The sequence below is a fragment of the Cercospora kikuchii genome (assembly GCF_019650295.1).
Source record: "Cercospora kikuchii DNA, contig_00002, whole genome shotgun sequence".
NCBI lineage: Eukaryota > Fungi > Ascomycota > Dothideomycetes > Mycosphaerellales > Mycosphaerellaceae > Cercospora > Cercospora kikuchii.
This window is the reverse complement of record NW_025408583.1, coordinates 2,490,390-2,509,084: the sequence shown is the minus strand read 5'-3', so window position 1 is coordinate 2,509,084 and position 18,695 is coordinate 2,490,390. Positions and strand designations below refer to the sequence as shown.

Here is an 18,695-nt window from a genome sequence, read left to right as displayed (position 1 = left end):
CACTTCGACTGTGCTTTGTGCTGCGAGTTCAAACACCTACTCTGTTATTAAACTGTGTGTGGAACTTGGTCGTGCATGATCTAAACAGTGGTCCGTCAGCTGCAAGGACGAGCCGATCGGTCCATGTTCTGATCAAGATTTCCGCCAGATCCTGGTCCCGGGTCCAGCTGCTGCTGCGGAGGTCACGGAGCGGCGTTGCGCATCAGGAGGAGCGATGCAAAAGCACCGACGATTTGGAGCTTGACTTCACACATGGCTCCTCGAAGAGAAGGATAGCCCTCGACCGTGTCTCCTCTCTGACGCTGTCTTGGAAGTCTGTAGGGCGGTGGTGATTGTGATGATCAACTTCCAACCTTTCACTTCCAGCATCCTTGCGTTGTGAGTAAGTCGCAGGGCTCTCGATGGATTCCGATAAGCTACGCGAATCTCTCCTTCCACGCGGTCGGCCGACACGCCGGTCACGCCGTCAGAACATCGGGAGGAAATGTCAAGCTCCTGATCACCCGAGACAGTGGAATCAGATATCCGCCACACCACTCTCAGATCGTTTCCTAGTTTCGACGCGGACCCTTGTCGCAGTCCACTTCCCACACTACCCATTCGGCGGGCTGCTTCGCTGAGACGTAGACATGTTCTGGATTCGCCACCACAACCAGGCATCTTGCAGTGCTTGCGTCAAGTGTGGCTCCGGCCTGGGCACAAATTTCTGCAGCAGAAAACGAAGACGCATTTTTCGCCACATCTCTATATATGCACATGAAGCTGGAAGCGATAGAGATCTACTGCGACCCAAGTGCTTCACCGAGTATCGATCGTCAGGGTGTTCAGCCACAGTTGGCGAGGCTTTTCGTCGTGTAACGTGACGTGCCATTGGGCACCGGCATGAATATGAAAGACGATTTATTGGATTTGTCTACGATCTTTGGACCGGCTAACCAGGCTGCATCGTCCGCGTTTCATTTCTACGATGAACCATAGCATCGGCACTAAGATAGATTTGCTCAGCCCGGCAGACGTTGACAAACGCTCTTTCTTAGCAGACCTCTTAACGCTGGTCGAATACCTGCAATGTTGGGTTTTCGCCGTTGCGACTTCGAGTCACAATCCGCACAGCCCCAGCAGCAAGAGCCTGATCTACTGATCCATAGCCCAGCGACAATGCCATTATCTGCATTGAAATCTGTGTGCTGCCGCAGCCCATAGCCCTACGTGAGCTCTGCCGGCGACATGATCGACCGAATGGAGCATTTCTGTATGCACAAACTCGGCAGTGTCATGACTAGGACGTCCTCTTCCATGTCTGGATCTTATCCATTCGAACCCATATCATGTTTGGTGGACGTTTCCGAAAGCTGTCTGGATATCATCTCTCGAGCAAGCCAGTTCTGAGAAGTGCCTGCGTTCATTTCGCGCGGAAATGTTGCCGCAGCGTCGCGATGTCGCATGTCCGGCTGTGAAGTCATCGTTGCGAGTGTTGTTCTCCCTTCAAGATACGCCATGGCCCACTCCGCTCTCGACACCGGGCACTTGCAGCACCCTACCTCGGCTCGCTTCTTCGTCCAGTTCTTCTTCGTCTTCACTGTCCACGGGTGCCTCCCAACCCACCATCTTACGCAGGACTCTGTTTTCCTCCTTGAGCGCGGCTATTCTCCGCTTGTAGGGCATACCTTCCTCTTGTCTCGACTTCAAAGCCTCCCGTACACTGCCGCTGAGGCGCTGCAGACCCGCCTGCCAAGCCTGATGTGTCAACTGTGCCTCAACCGTTTCACTGCGGCTTTGCGAGAGCAGGCTGGTGTAGTGTTGGTGGAGCGCAATGATATGGTTCTGCTGCTCGAAACAGTATTGGCGTATACGTTCGGTGGTGTCGGAGAGCGTGTCCTCATATAGGCGTTGCAGGTTGACATGATCGTTGTACGTACTCCGGAGGGACTCGATCTGTGAATTTGCCTTGGCGAGAGAGTCGGATAGCTGAGCGACTGTGGGTTGCTCTGGTCGCGGTACCGCTAATAGAAACATGAATCAGTTCTATGGGCCTGTGTTTGAGATGTAAAGGCGGAGATTCGTACGCTGTGTATCGCCATTGAGCAGCGGAACCTGACCACTCTGAGCGAGCCTGCCCTACATCGCGAAGACATTGTCAACAATGGGGCTCACAAGCACTGCAGTGTCACCAAAGAAGTGTATCAAGAGAATGATATGCAGAGGCTACCCAACGTAGAGGCGCAGTGTGCCATCAAGAAAAGTGAGCATGTCGAGGGTAGACATACTTGCAAGCGTTCGACTTTGGCAAGGCCCTCTTGAACTAGTGCCCAATCCTGTCGATTCTGCTCCAGCCAGCCGCTCAAATTCTCCATATTCTGCATCAATGTCTGCATGTCGCTGTAGTGGCCGGCGGAAGGCATGACGCCGCCGTTCATCCCAGTGTACATGTTAACGTTGGGCGCCCCCATACCATTCTGGTTGGCCATGTCGTTGTCGCCGAGGAGATTGGATGTCAGTCTACTGCCGAACGGAGGTGATCGTCGCTGGCGTAATGTTGGTCTAGCTGTGCAGCATCCCCGGTGTGCTGTTCGGCGGGCTGCGACTGGGCGGTGTTGCTGCGCTCTTGGGTCGCGATTGCAAGTCAGCGAGGTGAGCGCGTCCCCTCGGCACGGCCCGAACTTACCTTCCGCTTGCACGTGCTTGGGCTTGTCCTCTTCCTCGTCATGCAATCGCAACGGTCGTCCGCCCGCTGGTCCCAATGTGAACAACTCTCCTCCCTTCGGCCTCCGCTCGGCCAAGAGACTGCGCCGCATTTCACTAATCTCTTCGTCACGGCTCCTCCGGTTCGGCGCATAAATTTCTTGCTCGTCTGTTTCTGTGTCAGTGCTTTTGTTCGTCGCGCGACAGGATGTGCTCACCAAAGGCCTTCAGCAGCTCTGCCAACTTTCCCTGATCCCTCGTCGGCGTCGGAAACGTCTTGTACATCGGCCGACGGTCGTGTTGCTGTGCTGTTGCGTTGAACGCATACGTACGAATGCGAATGTCTTCAGCCATGTCCTCCTCAGGCTCCTCGACATTAGAATGTTCTTGCTGAAGCGCGCCAGGGGCTGCTCGTCGCTGAGTATTCATCGTGTTCTCGTCTGCTCCTTCTCTGCGGTTCCTACTGCTCGGATCTTGTGCAGCCTCTGTATTCTTGGAACGTGCGCTGGAGGGGAACGCGAATCTGATGCGGCCTCGGGACGGCGATGGCTGCACAGCTTTGCCTGCCGCGACACAACTATCGGCTGTGCTGTTGTCTGCTGTGGTTTCGGCGATGTCTTGCTGCTGCATACTTGAGGACGACTTGAGAAGCTCTGTCACTGCAGCACGAATGTGTCAGCGCACCCTGTTCGCACTCAAAGAGCATCAGGATGACCCAGGTGGTGACAGTCGCGAGACCTAATGGAGAAGTTCTGGAGGCAATGGGTCACACTACGAGCTGACGCACACGTCTGACTTGTCAAACAGTGACTTAAGGAGCCATGTGATGGGTGGGAATGGAACCGCACGCACCTTTCATTTGCTCTTCTCGATCGAGCACTACGGCATTGCTGCGCTTGTGTGTTGGGCGAGGAGGCGGACTTCGAGGAAGTCTTCCAGAGGACTCGCTAGCAAGTGAGGATATGGCAAAGCGTCCCGGCCGAATGCTGTCTTCACCTCTCATGCCTTTCCCGTTCTTCGGTAAAACTGGAGCATGGTTCTCATCGTCCTAGGTAACGAGACCGCCGCCGAAGTCTTTCCTTCCCTGCTGCTGACTGTCTGCAGTATCAGGTCTATGAGGCTTCTGCAGCGTAGAGCGTCTTTTCGTAGCTTGTTCGGGAGATTCGCCCATTTTGAGAATTGGTGTCATGCGTAGGGACTTCTTTAGTTGCTCGAAGCCGTTCGACGTGCCAACTGATGGCCCAACCTTTGGCGTCTGTGGGATCCAGGCATCACCCTCGAGCTCGAAGCTTCCACGAGTGCTTCTGCGCAACTTGGACTGCCCCGTCTCAGTCAAAGGACTGAAGCTAGGGCTCTGCAACTGGGTGTTCTGTGCCGACTCCGGCTCCACAGCTTCCTGCTTCGCGAATCCGCTATCAATCGTACGTGCGTGGGGAGAGATTGAGCTGCCTTCGTTTTCAACATCATTCTCCAGATCTTCTCTTTGCCCCGCAATTCCTGCGCGATCGACTGGTAGCGAGTTGGCAATTTCGTTGAAAGCTCGATGGTGCTCGTCCTGAATATTCATCCGACGAGGTTCTGCTGCAGCTGGTGGTGCACAAGAGTCTTCGCGGTTCCGGACATTAACATGTCCAGACGTCTCGAGACTCTGTGCATCGGTGTCATCCTCTGGTGCTAACTTATGCGTCATCTGAATGTCTTGTCCGTACTCTTCTGGAAGCACGCCTAGCTCCGGGGCAGTGATGGCCTCGGGTATATCGCTGGAAATAGCCTTGCTCGTCGTACCGACTGCAGGTAGACTGGCGTCTTCTCTGGGCACCTGAGGATAGGCTGCACTATCGGCCTCTGGTTCCGGAACACTACTTGCCCGGCTGCGTTTGAACGATACATGCTGTGGAGACGGCAAATTAGGGGCGGAGAAAGACCGCTGGAGAAGGCAGTGACGGTGAGGAGTAGATAAAGGCCCATACAGCATAGAGCCAACATTATCCGGCATTCCTGAAAATCCATGGCTGGCATGGATGCCAACATCTGTGTCGTTTTGCCGATGGGATGTCATCTTGACATCCGGTCGGGCATCCACGGGAATGTCAGTTGAGCCATTAACATCTCTCTGTGGCAGAGAGAGGTTATCGAAGTCATCCGACTGCAAACCCGGCATTAGAGCTTCGCTAATGAGGTCAAATCCGTTGGAAATAACTTCGCCGAGCGATAGGATGAATCTTCCAGGCAGTGTATTACTGCTATGAGGTGCACTGTTGACTGTTTCATTTCTCATTACACGAGTATTCTGAGAAGCGCTGACGCTGATGTCAGCCCTTTCTCTGGCACTGCGGACCGTTACCTTGATAATGCCGAGTGTATCATTGGGCAAGCCCATTTGACATTGGGAATGCCTGCCGTTGTGATATCTCCACTCTCCACATACCTGCTGGAGTGGTCGATTCCATCGGACGCTCGAGATCCTCTGTCATCTCGAATCAGCGTAGATGACTGGTTGCAGTTCGCTGGCGAAGCATTGTGGTTGGACTTTCTGGCTTGGGCACAGCCCGCAGAGGACGAAGGCTCATGCTCGGCATCGCTGTGCTCGCTGGGGTTCGGAGGTCGATGTTTTGCTTCCATGCTGCAGCATGTGATTCAATACTTATGTGCTTCATATCATATCTGTCAGCCAATGCATCATACATCGAGCGCAGCAGCAAATGGAGGTGAATCTCTGGCAAGCGACAAGCTTGACATACCTTATAGCTTTACCCTGAAGCAATTGAGCCTTGAACACGTGCCCCGTGGATATTTCTATTTTTTAGATGCAAATTGAACACCGAAGTGTCTGTCGATGTTGGGTACGAGAGACGCGATCGGTCGCTCGCAGCTCCCTCAACAGCTGTCCACCAGAGGGCTACTGCAGCTACGAAGGTTTCTCCTTCGGAGGTGAGCGCTTTCCTACGCCGGAATGAATTCCACGAGGACGGAGCAATGGTGCAGGACATGGGCGTAAGCTTCGCTCAAGACACCACGGCTCATTTGCCATCTAGAAGCACAAATCGCCGTTCAACCTCACGAGCCTCGACATCCTCTTGGAAGATAAGGCGCACCATCTCTCCCTTTTCATTGGAAAGGTCTTTCGCTTTCCAAGGCTCGCTGACATCAGCCTTGTAAAACGTGGTTGTATCCGGGTATTGCGCGATGACCTGTTTCTTTGCAGGCAGATCGGGTAGCCCTTTGTTAGAGTCTGGAATCTGAAGGAGCTGCGCGACCGATGCTCGTTGTGGTGGCGGTGGCTCTCCTAAAGTATCCGCATCTTGCACTTCATAACGGCGCTGCTTTCCTTCTCCTATCACTGCTGTGACACGACAGAGTATGCCTTCGCCCTCTGGAAGGTTCTTGGGGTCCGCGTTCTTCAAGTCATGACGACAAAACACGACTTCATTGAGTTTTAAGACGAGACGATTCGAAGGTCTGTTATTCGCAGAACCTTTGACTGGTCCAGTAGCGGTGGAGGTGCCGTCTGCACTGCTGGCAACAGACTCTGCACCATCTTCAATTTTCACGGAAGTCTCCCGAGTGGTAGCGATGCTGCCAGATCTTGACGTCTTCTCCTTCGCAGTGAGGCGAGGACCCAAACTGATCCTCGGTGACGGTGCAGCAGACACTTCGTCAACATCCTCAGTAGTCGCCGTCACAACGGAGCCACCCTTCGCCCCACCTTTCTTGAGCGCCCTCGAGAGTTTGCCGCTTGCAGAGCGGTGAGACTGCGCAGCTTGCATCTGAGCGGCAGATTCTTCGGAAGCCTCTCTGAGGCCAGCCAGGATATTGATACTGTCGAGCAGATTCATGTCGTTCGACTTGCCTTCGATGATGTGCGATACTTCTTCGCAGAGCTTGACATTTTCTCTGTAGAGCTTCTCCAGCCTCTCATCAAGCGCCGCATCGCTTGGCTTGTCTGCTTCTAGCAGTGCAGCTTGTTGCGTTTCTACTTCGAGGACCTCCTGCCCAATCTCATTTGATCGCGCCTTCAGCGGTCAGTATGGCTTCAAGGCTCTCTTCACATTCGCTTTGAACGAGCTGAGGTATTGATTCTCCAGGGTAGACGCAAGGATACTTACCACCATCACATCCACGTCCTTCGCCTTGTCCTTGATCTCCTTCCACAGCCGCCGCTCTTCGTCAGCATCCTGATTGGGATTCGCACGGCCTCTGCTACGTGCAGACATCTTGGCAGCTGCTTTCGACTGTCAGCTCGACAGCACGACTGTTGGCCTGAAGGTGATTGTTTGTCTGTCGTTCCCGCCTGGACTTCAAGCATCTGGCGCGGCGGCTGTTCCCGAAGAGCAAAACCCTGCCGCAGATCGACCCCACGTTGCCCACAGTGCACCCATGTGCTGGGCATCACACACTTGAACTCTGAACTTCTACACCATCCACCAAGCTGAAAGAAGCACGACTGCGGCGACTCTGCTTTCTGGAACTGTCACAGTGTGAATCTCGTGATTCATTTCCTCAACAACTCTGCCAACGATGCAAGTCCCACTGCTCCGGCTGCAATGCGGTGAGTGTCGAAACGAAACGTCGCAACGGCGTTCAATATGACTGACATTGTCTCCCCAGGCTGTAACAGTTACGAATGGGGCAAGATTGGCCAAGAATCAGCAGCTGCCCGTTATGCAGCCTCGACCCCATCCGGCGATTTCTCAATTCAACAGGATAAGCCTTACGCAGAAGTCAGTACTTGTGCTCGTTGATCTGCCACCAATGCTGACGCTCTCTAGCTATGGATGGGTACACATCCTTCCAATCCTTCCAAGGACCTTTCCACCGGCCGCACATTACTTGATCTCGTCCAAGACAATCAAGCATTGATGTCGACCGCCATCTCCAAGCGCTACAACCAGAAGTTGCCATTCCTGTTCAAAGTTCTGAGCATCAATAAAGCTCTATCGATCCAAGCTCACCCAAACAAGAAGCTAGCTGAGCAGCTACATGCTAAGGATCCGCAGCACTACCCGGATGACAACCACAAGCCGGAAATGACCATTGCCATCACTCCCTTCGATGGTCTCTGTGGTTTTCGACCCCTCGGCGAGATCGCCCACTTCTTGAAGAACGTTCCGACTTTGCGACAGCTTGTTGGCGAGGAATCTGCAAGCAGCTTTGAGAAGACAATAAGCGGCCAAGAAACCACTGACGATGCCGACAAGACTCAGCAGAACAAGAAGGCTTTACAGGCGGCATTTTCGTCCTTGATGACAAGCTCTGCGGAGGATATCGAGAAAGCAGCAACACAGCTGATCGAACAAGCAAAATCGGAAGGCGCAGATTTCGCCGGCTCTGGAGTTGATGCGACTTCTGGTAAAGAGTTGGCGGACTTGATGATTCGTCTGGACGGCCAGTTCCCCAACGATATTGGACTCTTCGTGACGTTCTTCTTGAACTATGTCAAGCTGGAAGTCGGAGAGGCGATGTTCCTCAAAGCAGACGACATCCACGCGTACTTGTCTGGCGATATCATCGAATGCATGGCCTCGTCAGACAACGTCATTCGCGCCGGCTTCACCCCCAAGTTCAAAGACGTCGACACTCTGACCTCTTGCTTGACGTACTCGTATGCACCAATTTCTGAGCAGAAGATGGATCCTGTGGATTACGCTTATGTCAAGATGAACACGACCGCATACAGCTCGAACTCCAGCTCCATTCTGTACGACCCGCCGATTGAGGAGTTCAGCGTCGTGAAGACAGACATCAATGCATCGGGAGGAAAGGTAACCTTTGATCCGATCGAAGGACCTGCCATTGTCATCTGCACCAAAGGTCAAGGCAAGATCAGTGTGGGCAACAAGACCGAGGAGATCAAAGAGGGACATGTGTATTTCGTTGGCGCCACTGCCGAGCTCGTGGTCGAGAGCACGGGTAGTGAGCCTCTCGTTACCTTCAGAGCGTTCTGTGAGCTGGATGACAAGACCACCAACGGCAATTTGTAAAAAGCATCGCTGTGGTCGCGAGTGAATGTTGAACAGAGCCGAGCGAATCAGAGTGAAAAAGCATATAGATGGTATCTCCAAAAAGCTGCTATAGTCGTACAGAACAGTTTCATGCACATTTCTAGCCGGTGAACGATCTCTCCCTTCTCTTCTAGTAGATGCGGGGAGTGTGCAGCTGACGCTCGCAACGCCGGGCAGTAGACTGTCGCGCTATTCAAATTATGCAGCAGATGCTCTTCTCATTAGTAGTACAAAGATGACGGGACGGGAAAATATGCAAGAAAATCCGCGGAATTGGCGGACTCTGGGGGTATCCTAATGAAGCCAGAAGTCGATCCTCATTGGTCTTCTGTTGCGGTTGCGTCTGTGACTTTGGTCTTGACTCTCTAGCCTCGATCGCTCTTCGAAGCCGACCGGGCAGATGCTGCGACGCGAAGCTTGCGTCGTGGTATTCGATCGAAATGGAGGAAGTTGGATTCGAATGCGTGTTGCTCGGTCGCTCACTTTTGGTTGGGAACTTTGACGTTGCTGCTGAGCCATGCGAGACCTTCGAAGATTCCTTCTCCAGTCGTTGCGCAGCTGGGCTCAACTTTCCAGGTGTGGTCCTTGGCGATGCGCTGCAAGTCGAGCATGTCTGAGACCTCCTTGGGCCTCATGGCTGGGAACGAAGTGTGAGCAATATGAATCAGGCAGGCGCTGTGTACGGGAAATCACACTTACCTCCAGGGATATCCTGTTTGTTGGCAAAGACCAGCAGCAAAGCATCCTTCATCTCGCGATCTTGGATGATTCGAGCCAATTCGCTCCTCGCCTCTTCCATTCTGTCCCGATCATTCGAGTCGATGACGAAGATCAAACCCTGCGTCCCGCTGAAATAGTGTCGCCACAAGGGGCGAATCTTATCCTGTCCACCTACATCCCACACGTTGAACTTGGTGTTCTTGTACGTGACTGTCTCTACATTGAAGCCGACTGTGGGGATGGTGGTCACATCGGTGTCAAGCTTTAGCTTATAAAGGATTGCTGTAGCACCACACAGGGTCAGTCGCGGGGAGAGGAGTACTCGGACGTAAGTGTGGACGAACTCGTCTTGCCTGCAGCGTCGAGACCCAGCATCAACAGGCGCATCTCTTTCGATCCGAAGATCTGGTTCATGAGCTTAGAGATCTTCTGCCCCATGATGAATCGAGTCTGCGGCTCTCGCCCGCAGATGTGCGTCCAAGAGGCGTGCTGGCGAAAGCTGTATCACTGGTGGCGCTCGCGGCGGTGTCGGTACGTGGTGGTCGGCGGCCCAGGATAACGGGGGCTCAGCACGCTGGCAGCACGTGGCAGCAGTCGTCGCAGGTTGCTGGCGCGAACGGAGGCTCGGAAGGCAAGGCGCTCTGGTGCAATGCTCTGGGCGACGAGCGTGAGAAAGGTCTGGCGAGACAGAGGAGGTGTTTCTCGTGGGCAGGGAGCATACAGTACAGTACAGTAGTACAGGTGCGGCGCCCATGCGCAAGGTTTCCACTCGCGGCGATCGTCAGGTCCGAAGCCCCTGCATTTCGCGACTCGCGCAACCACCGACCACCACCACCACCACCACCGCCACACCATCTGCACCATCTATCCTGCCGCTTCGCCTCGTCTCACTATGCACGAACGGACAACCTCATCGTCATCATATTCAATGGCTCCATCTCGCGCTCTATACGCATGCGAGCACAGCACAGCGTGCACGGCATCCGCAGCGGCACGCAAGAAGTCCTGAATGTCGCACACAATCTCGCGCTGTCCCGCAGAGCTAAAGCTGCAACTTGCAATTTTGGGTGGTTGTCTATCACTTCACGTAGGCTTGTTCAATGTCCGCATCACGCCCTCAAAAGCCACCAATGCCATCGCATTGGCAGGAAAGGCTCGGAGAAAGCACGGCACGAATCCGCGCCAATATCCTCGGAATCCACTCTCTCTGTATATCGCTGCGGCTGCGTCTCGCCAACGTGGGAATCTCCGGCTCTGGTCCAACGGATCCGTCATTATCCTTTGCTTGACGACATCACTAGAGCGTTTGTGCGTGATTAGATGCCGCCTCAAATATGTTCAGCAAGTGTTGGAGGACTCACGATGGGTATGAGAAGATCCAGAATACCTGTGCGGAGAGTCCTCCGGCCCAGAAATTAATGGCAGGCGTGCTCATCGAAGTACGCTGCTCGAATTGCCGCGAGAATATATCATAACTGAACAAGATCAGCACTTGTGCGCTTCTGAGCAAGTATGAAACTCGCACTAGTGTAACCTGAGCACTCATCTGCTGATGCAACTCTCGGTACTTGCACTCGCACCAGTATACTTACGTAGACCACCAGAAGAAGAACGACGTGCGAAAGATCATCGTCGCCAGCAAGCCGTGATATAGCCCTCGCACTCCTATCAAGCGGAAAGACTCGGTCAGCACGTTTCCGGATGCGACTGACGCCACGATACTCACCATGGCCACCATATATCTTCTTCGCACAGTCGATCGGCCCAGCATACTGCCTTTTCGATTTGTCGGCCTGATACTGCACTTGCAGCCTTGCTTTGATATGCTCGACTGGCGCCGCAACGAAGGAGACAGTCCATCCAGCTGCCATTCCAGCGATACCATGACCAAATGCGGGCAGCTTACTCTGCCCCAAATCAACACTCCGCTGAGATAAACGAGCCTGCTTGACAAAATACGGCCGGAAAACATGCTCGTTCAAAAGTCGTCGATAGAGTGTTAGAGAGCCCAACATGAGCGAATCCATACACATCCAGCCGATAAGAGGCGGAGTAGCGCCCTTGTAAATGCCATTGATGCCCTCTTTCCGCAGTGTCTGCATCAGGGCATCAACTGGTCCCTTGAATTGGTCATGGGTGGAAGTTTGTAGTCGTACTTTGATCGTATCGAAAGGATGGCTAGCGCGTGCATCAGTCAAGTGCGCACATCCTTTGGAGTCCGACTTTCGTACCCGACTGCCAACTTTGTGATTCCACTGAACACGCCAGCGACGAATCCTTTCCAGTTTCCGCCCTTTCGATTGACAACTGTTTCAGTGGTCGCATCATTGGGTGCTGTTCGCGGAGGCGGAGAAGATTCATTTTTCACCGCGTCTGCAGACATGAGGTGCGGAGTAGTGTGAAGAGCCTCGATCCAAGCATGGCCTTGACGGCGGCAACTGCTATTTCCAAGTCAGCAGAATGAAGTGAGACTGGTGTTGTAGTCCGAGATGTGATCGGAGGTAATGGGCGATCTCCGGGCTGCATCGACGGCGCCGATTTTACGTTTGGATCAGACTAAAATAATCCATCACGTCAACAACAAAACATGCCGTCTTCACAGCAGCGACCATCGAGGTCGCCGTGCACGGAGACTCCCCCACCACCATGGCCGACCACGTGAATCCAAAACCCAAGCGTGTCGTGGACAGCGACAAGGTCTGGACGACTCTCATCACCAACACGGCTTATCTTTCCGGTCTGCTCACACTTGACGCATCCCTCAAATTCGCTGGGTCGAAGTATCCGCTCGTCGCCTTGTACACCGATACCTTCCCACCCGAAGGCCATGCAGCACTCGATGCCCGCCGAATTCCCAAGCAGCGCGTCAACTACCTGCTCCCAACGTCGTCCAAGGATTACAGCAACGACCCTCGCTTCTACGACTGCTGGTCCAAACTCACGCCCTTCAGCCTCACCGAATATGAGCGCGTCGTACAGCTCGATAGCGATATGCTGGTGCTTCAGAACATGGACGAGTTGATGGACATTCCACTCGATAGTACCGATCGAGCAGGATTGGGCGATCGAGTCTTCGCAGCCAGCCATGCCTGCGTCTGCAATCCGCTGAAGAAACCACATTACCCCAAAGATTGGATTCCTGAGAACTGCGCTTTCACTTCCCAACACTCGACACCAGATGCTGCGCAAGAGAACGGAGCATCACCTGCCGCGGGCCTCGCAATGCCGAATGGCGGCCTGCAGGTGGTCGTGCCGTCGAACGATGTGTACAATTTGATCCTGAAGCGTCTCGACGACCCTTCGATCATGCAGTATGATTTCGCAGATCAATCTTTGCTAGGAGATTTGTTCTATGGGCGCTGGGTCGCTTTGCCATACACCTACAATGCGCTCAAGACGTTACGGTGGAAAGGCGTGCACGACGCGATATGGAGAGACGATAGGGTGAAGAATGTGCATTATATCTTGAGCCCCAAGCCTTGGGATGAGGGCGAGGAGGATAAGAAGAGTGAGAAAAGGGATGGCGCCAATCAGTGGTGGTGGGACATCAATGTGAAGAGGTTGGAAAAGGAGAAGAAGGAAGGCATCGATGATGGATTTTGAGGGAACCTGGAAAACAGTTAGAGGCCATCTAGTGCCTGTGAGGCTCGCCAACGGCTTCCAGCATATTCCCACGAATGGCTCATACCCGCGAGGGAAGGGTCAACACCTGGTGCTCGACCCTAACGCTCAGCACCCTCACTTCGCTCAGACTCGCTGGTGAGGTATCAGTGGCCTGGCAGCGTCTATGGATGTTGCCGAAGCTGGGTTAACCCTTCTGCTTTTTTTCTGCATCGGCCTGAATGCGGTTCCACCAGGACGCTGCGCGCTGGTAGCTTCTGCACGAGTAGGTGATACAGCGAATGTCTTCAACGTTGGCTGCAGTGTGTGCCGGCCATTTTGTGATGCCGCCAGCGAAAATTGAACCCACGAACAGACGCAAACAACCCCCGCTATGCTCTATGCTATATATGCCCTCGCCGGGGCGCCGAGACTCCACGCCAATACACTGCACATGCCTCATTCGTTGTAGTGGTATACCTGTGGCTGCGTTAGTATGTCCGCGGTAGAAAAGGCATAGAAGGGACCTACAAAATAATTGGGCAGTCCCCATGACTTCCAGCCCAGCCTGCGGGCCATTTTAGCAAAGCCCTCGGTTTCAATCAAGTGGTAGAATGGAAAAGGCGGAAACATTGCCCCGTCCCTGTGGACATCTCCTTTGACGAGAAGAGCAGTGCCGCCCACTCCGTCCAATTCCATTTCCTTCTGCGGGTCTCCGTTGAGATCTGGAATGGCGTGCGTCAGTATTCGCACGCGGGACACCATTGATGATACTCACCAGCCAATTTCGCCATGAGCGATCTGTACGTAGCCATTTCGGCGTAGCCCTCGAGCAGAATCTCGTCCGGGCCCATTTTCTCCGCGAGCCCCTTGGCAATCTCCGAGTCTTGCCAGCTGTTGTAGTCATAAGGTCGGACATCTTGCGCATCCTTCTCTTTGTTGTAATACCGCTGATAGCAATTTGGCACGATGATGGGCTTATCGTGTGACGCCAGATCTTGAATCAGGCTCGGTGGTGTCTCCACAATGTCGCTGTCCAACCATAATACCCAAGATGTGGTGGGGCCCAACGTGGTGAAGAGTAAGCTGTTCCTTGCTTTGCTCATGGCTGCCCGTCGCTCTTTCTGCGCGGCCATGGCATGTCGCTCCGACTCCGTCTGGGCGGTCGGTGGTTCGCTGTCCTGTCGCAAAATGGTGATAGAGGCAAAGCGATTCTTATTCGTCGGCGCCTGTGTTTTTGATATCCTATCTTGTAATTGCTGCGTTGCTATGTTACCTTCACGGCCCTTGGGTATGATGAAGCCCAGAGAAATTAAATCATGAGGATATGACAGCTTGACCAAGTTGTCCCAATATTCCTGGTAGAAGCGGGCCAGAGGCGTCAGGATGAGGATGGACTCGCGGTTACCTATGGGGTCCGCGGTCGCGGTCACATTATTCATGTGATAGTGCACCACGGGCGGCGGAGGTGCAACTTCATTCGGGCCCAGGCTGGCGGGCTTGCGAAAGGGTAACGAGGGCGGAGACAGCGCATTCGATGCGGCGTCTTTACTTTTGAGCAGTTGCCGCGGTGCGGTAGATATCGAGGGCATCGTGGTGCTATCGCCAAAGAGGAACCACAGGAATCCGACTCCCAGCATCGCCGAGAGCACATAGGTGATGGTGTGATTCCTCCGTAACGAGCGTGAGACGGCCATGGCGGAGACGGAGGGGGGTTCGTAGGCGGCTGCGGCGGTGGGAGCAGTCTGCCGGTGCGGACCAGCGCATCGGCTTGCTGTGGTGGCGGCGGGCGATTTGTGTGAGGAGGATGTCGGGGCTGTACAGCAGAGCAGCACACTTCCGCTCGGTGGTGAGAAGTAGAGGAGCACAAAGTGTCTCGAATAGAGTTGCGCTAGCGTACAGGGGCACGGAAGCGCGTCGAGAGCGTCATCACATGAAACAGACATTGGCTATAAATTCATCTGAAGTCCACCAACCCTCCTCCGACGACACCACCGGCCCCAGCTGCCACACCCCCAGGCAGCGTCCCATGCTTCTCTCTCCCGCCGTCGCAGGGCCCGCGCGAGCTGCGACATGGTGGGCACTGGTCCAGCATTCCCGCCATTCGCCGCGACGATGCCTTAGTGCAGCGGTGCGTCTGCAGCAGAGCACGGCATCAGGACTTCCACACCCTCACGCCTCGCCCAGCCATGGCGTCTTCATGGGCACCGTTGCTGCTCCATCTTCCCAGGAAACCAGCATCGACGAGATCATCGCCAGAATAGAACCTGCAGCTCGCGGCAAGCCTGTCCAAGTGAGCGCAACGCCATCCCTGCTGTCTCTGCTCGTGTCTTCATCGTTCGCGAGGCATGCGCTAGACCCAAACTTCCCATTGAAAGTGTTGCAGCGCTTCCCTGCCAATCCTACTGCCTCGAAGCCACTGGATGCCGTCGTCGCTGTGGTAGACCGTTTGCCCGCGCCAGGAGCTCCCCCGTCAGGCGTGGAAGGCGTTGCATATGCACTTGTCACTGATCCGCTGCAATCACTCCTTGAGGCGCAAGTGCCACTGCAGTCGAGCACTACCAAGCCAGGCTCGCTGTCATTTGCGATGAGGCATGGTGATTTTTGTCGCGTAGATGCTCAGCTTCCGCTGGCGCAGACCATTTTTACCACCGGGATGCCATCGACCTTGCTCCACACGCGGTATCAATTTGATCCACTGAGTGGACAGCTGCGAAAGCAGGGTTCTCAGCGCCTGGAATCTGCTCACATCCGCTTGCCAGACACGCTTGCCCGAGGAAACATAAGACTGCAAGCGCAGTTACTGCCGCTCACCGTCCCACGACAGGTCGTCAGCTCAATGGGAAACATTGTCAGAAAGCTAGCTGCGCCAGAGTCAGGCTCAAAGATCATCTCGGCTTCACAAGAACTGGAAGCTGCTGTGTCCAGCTATTTCGCTAGCAAGCAAAAAGCCCCTGAAGCGGTTCAGGTGTGGGCACTTATCTTTCCCCCGGAGCTAGGTGGTCCTCGTGCTGCCGAGGAAGCTTTATCTACAGCGCTGCAAAGGCTTGACTCCAAGTCAATCGAAGGTATTTGGGCGGCCGATGGCTCGCGCGGATTGATGAGCTCGTCGCCACGTGACGACTTGCTCCCTACCCTCGTCGCAGGAGCCAGACTGTGTAGGGTCTTGTCAGGGGGCGGAGGCTGGGGAAAGAAAGCCGGCCTGTTGAGTCTCGACCCAGATTCACAATACAGCACGCGTGAACTTCGCGGAGATCAAGGATGGGATTTCACCTTCGACGGCGATAGCGCTGAAGAGATGCTGGCCAGTGGACGAAAGCAAGCTTTGGGCGAAGTGACCCGTGAGGGCGAGAGCATTGTGTTTTTCCTAGTCACCCCGAGCGAATGGAAAACGGGTTCCGATGCAGACTTGGTAGACGATGTACGCCACAAGGAGCCCGGTGACATTGTGTTCGGCGCGCTCCCTGCCAGCCTCGACTCTGATCAGGCTTCGGAAAGACTTTCACAAGTGACGCACCACAACTGGCGCTTTGGCGCGCTGAGCGAGGGAGGTCTGGCCCTGGCCATTGCAAAGGACGGTATGCCGGTTACACGAACGAAAGCAGATATCCCTTATGCAAGACTCAACATCAGCGGCACCGGGTGATTGATGCCAATCCTGGTGAACAAACAGCTGCAACGACAAGCTCACTGCTCGCCGTCCCCGTCAGCGTACAGTCCTGGGAGAAGCCTAACGACGCATTCCCATTACCGTCGTTGCCGCCGCAGAGCGGGCAGACACTTCTACTTCTACTCGAACACCGCGCCTTCCTGATCGGTCGGGGACTAGGAAATATTGCTTGTCACCAGTGAGCGGCCCAGTACGCATGCTACCGACTCAGCATCGAAGAATCATGGCGGACGACGTCGAGGACCTCCGACACTTAGCACCAACCCTTGCTATTTGCATGTGACAAGTCCCACGAAAGACATCTACTTCAGAATTTTCACTCTGGTGGGTCGGATGCAGTCCAGTTCCCAGATGTGCCACTTCTGGTCTAGATTGAAGAGGTCTACTCAACCGGAGGCACGTGTACCGGCTGAAGACGCATAATGCTGGTGGTCTATCACTGATATCGAAATACTGAAGGGACGCGAGAGGAACACTCGAAGTATGCATCGAGAGAATCAAGATCGATATAACTCGGCAGTCATAAGGTGCTATTGGCCCGTAATGTGGAAGTCCACTGCGATTGATCCAACGTTCTCTTGACGTCAGGAACGGCAACCACCGCTGCAGGACGCAGGGTCAATTCACTGGTTTCATGAACCAGAAAGCTGTATGAGCATAGTGTATGCACGCCGCCGCTACCATGGCCATGTGCTCGACGCCGAAAGACGACATAGGTATGTAGAAGGCGTGGTCGTCGATTTGGGATGATACTCCGCACAATTGGCCGCGCACGTAGAAGTCTATAGGGCCTTGAGGACCACTCGTCACGTGTTGACGCGTTGGAGTAATTCAGAGTAGAAGTTGACAGCCTCGGTTCAGGTGCGATACCCACTTCGCTTCACCCGCGGCTGCAACCACCATGTCAGTAGTTTCGACCGCATACATAGTCCACTGTGATTGGAGAACAAGGAGCAGACGGTATAGTGTATACTTCCAACTTCTCTTGAATCCGTATGGTAGCCATCACGTCGCCAACACTGTAGCACATCCGCAAAGCTGAACACACAATGTCGGACTATCCTCAAGTCCTACTCTTCGACATAGGCGGCGTCTGCGTGCGTAAGAACAGCTGCGCGGAGTTCTGGATCGCAAGCGAACATGACCTAACAGCTTCCAGGTTGTCTCACCTTTCCAGGCTATTCTTGACTACGAAAAGTCCAAAGGCATACCGCTAGGATACATCAACCACGCCATCTCAGCATCAGGGCCCACCGGCGCATGGTCCAAAATCGAACGCGGCGACATCCTCCTCGACGCCGAATTCTTCCGCCTCTTCAAATCAGATCTCCAAGATGAGAGGCGCTGGCGCGAATACTACGCTCGTTCAATCGCCAAAACTCGCAATGTGAGCAAAGGACAAGCTGCAGAAGAAGCAGCATACCAAGTCCCACCCGTTCCAGAAATCGATGTGGAATGGCTATACTGGAGAATGATGACAGTGGCTCGAGAGCCCGACCCGTACATGTGGCCGGCTCTGCAAAAGTTGCGGAAAGCCGCAGATGGAGATCGCAAAGGAAAGTTGATACTAGGTGCATTGAGTAATACATCAATTTTCCCGCCCGGACATCCGCTTACAGATGAGACTACATCGGAGGGCAAACAGAATAAGGAATTGAAGGGCGTGTTTGACGTCTTCGTTAGCTCGGCACATGTTGGGTTGAGGAAGCCTGATGAGGAGATTTACAAATATGCGATCACGAGGTTACATGAGCATGTCAAATTGAATGAGCTTGGGAAGGGTGTGAGACCCGAAGATATTACCTTCTTTGATGATATTGGGACGAATTTGAGAACGGCGAAGAAGCTCGGTATGAAGACTGTCAAAGTGCAGTTGGGCAGAGCAGATTTGGCTGTTAAGGAATTGGAGAAAATTACGGGATTGTCGTTACTGGAAGGTAAATCGAAGCTGTGATGGTTGGCGGATGTCACGACTGTATAGACGGAGCGATAGAAATACATTCAACGAGACGTGGAAGTGC

At 54.0% G+C, this 18,695-nt stretch overlaps 11 protein-coding genes across 11 annotated transcripts; 4 read left to right on the top strand and 7 right to left on the bottom strand.

Moving 5' to 3' along the window:
• Positions 1–1,485: 1,485 nt before the first annotated feature.
• On the bottom strand, positions 1,486–2,468 carry CKM354_000321800 (uncharacterized protein; the record flags this gene model as incomplete). The annotated part of the gene is made up of 3 exons (XM_044798403.1): positions 1,486–2,003; positions 2,067–2,118; positions 2,268–2,468. 3 exons carry the CDS (start codon positions 2,466–2,468, stop codon positions 1,486–1,488), a joined length of 771 nt encoding a protein of 256 aa, XP_044654338.1.
• A 26-nt stretch (positions 2,469–2,494) lies between these two features.
• CKM354_000321700 (uncharacterized protein) lies at positions 2,495–3,312 on the bottom strand (the record flags this gene model as incomplete). Its single annotated transcript, XM_044798402.1, has 3 exons — positions 2,495–2,604; positions 2,666–2,851; positions 2,901–3,312. 3 exons carry the CDS (start codon positions 3,310–3,312, stop codon positions 2,495–2,497), a joined length of 708 nt encoding a protein of 235 aa, XP_044654337.1.
• Positions 3,313–3,730: 418 nt separating this feature from the next.
• CKM354_000321600 (uncharacterized protein) lies at positions 3,731–4,960 on the bottom strand (the record flags this gene model as incomplete). The annotated part of the gene is made up of 1 exon (XM_044798401.1): positions 3,731–4,960. One exon carries the CDS (start codon positions 4,958–4,960, stop codon positions 3,731–3,733), a length of 1,230 nt encoding a protein of 409 aa, XP_044654336.1.
• Positions 4,961–5,702: 742 nt separating this feature from the next.
• CKM354_000321500 (uncharacterized protein) lies at positions 5,703–6,896 on the bottom strand (the record flags this gene model as incomplete). Its single annotated transcript, XM_044798400.1, has 2 exons — positions 5,703–6,695; positions 6,789–6,896. The coding sequence occupies 2 exons, from the start codon at positions 6,894–6,896 to the stop codon at positions 5,703–5,705; spliced, it is 1,101 nt and encodes a 366-aa protein (XP_044654335.1).
• A 304-nt stretch (positions 6,897–7,200) lies between these two features.
• CKM354_000321400 (mannose-6-phosphate isomerase PMI40) lies at positions 7,201–8,663 on the top strand (the record flags this gene model as incomplete). Its single annotated transcript, XM_044798399.1, has 3 exons — positions 7,201–7,231; positions 7,291–7,403; positions 7,452–8,663. The coding sequence occupies 3 exons, from the start codon at positions 7,201–7,203 to the stop codon at positions 8,661–8,663; spliced, it is 1,356 nt and encodes a 451-aa protein (XP_044654334.1).
• A 500-nt stretch (positions 8,664–9,163) lies between these two features.
• CKM354_000321300 (uncharacterized protein) lies at positions 9,164–9,842 on the bottom strand (the record flags this gene model as incomplete). The annotated part of the gene is made up of 3 exons (XM_044798398.1): positions 9,164–9,321; positions 9,384–9,686; positions 9,749–9,842. 3 exons carry the CDS (start codon positions 9,840–9,842, stop codon positions 9,164–9,166), a joined length of 555 nt encoding a protein of 184 aa, XP_044654333.1.
• A 645-nt stretch (positions 9,843–10,487) lies between these two features.
• Positions 10,488–11,787, bottom strand: CKM354_000321200 (uncharacterized protein; the record flags this gene model as incomplete). The annotated part of the gene is made up of 5 exons (XM_044798397.1): positions 10,488–10,701; positions 10,766–10,879; positions 10,997–11,069; positions 11,131–11,582; positions 11,636–11,787. 5 exons carry the CDS (start codon positions 11,785–11,787, stop codon positions 10,488–10,490), a joined length of 1,005 nt encoding a protein of 334 aa, XP_044654332.1.
• A 263-nt stretch (positions 11,788–12,050) lies between these two features.
• CKM354_000321100 (uncharacterized protein) lies at positions 12,051–13,007 on the top strand (the record flags this gene model as incomplete). The annotated part of the gene is made up of 1 exon (XM_044798396.1): positions 12,051–13,007. One exon carries the CDS (start codon positions 12,051–12,053, stop codon positions 13,005–13,007), a length of 957 nt encoding a protein of 318 aa, XP_044654331.1.
• A 456-nt stretch (positions 13,008–13,463) lies between these two features.
• Positions 13,464–14,701, bottom strand: CKM354_000321000 (uncharacterized protein; the record flags this gene model as incomplete). The annotated part of the gene is made up of 3 exons (XM_044798395.1): positions 13,464–13,484; positions 13,536–13,729; positions 13,783–14,701. The coding sequence occupies 3 exons, from the start codon at positions 14,699–14,701 to the stop codon at positions 13,464–13,466; spliced, it is 1,134 nt and encodes a 377-aa protein (XP_044654330.1).
• A 332-nt stretch (positions 14,702–15,033) lies between these two features.
• CKM354_000320900 (uncharacterized protein) lies at positions 15,034–16,650 on the top strand (the record flags this gene model as incomplete). The annotated part of the gene is made up of 1 exon (XM_044798394.1): positions 15,034–16,650. The coding sequence occupies one exon, from the start codon at positions 15,034–15,036 to the stop codon at positions 16,648–16,650; it is 1,617 nt and encodes a 538-aa protein (XP_044654329.1).
• A 1,073-nt stretch (positions 16,651–17,723) lies between these two features.
• On the top strand, positions 17,724–18,628 carry CKM354_000320800 (uncharacterized protein; the record flags this gene model as incomplete). The annotated part of the gene is made up of 2 exons (XM_044798393.1): positions 17,724–17,771; positions 17,834–18,628. 2 exons carry the CDS (start codon positions 17,724–17,726, stop codon positions 18,626–18,628), a joined length of 843 nt encoding a protein of 280 aa, XP_044654328.1.
• Positions 18,629–18,695: the final 67 nt, after the last annotated feature.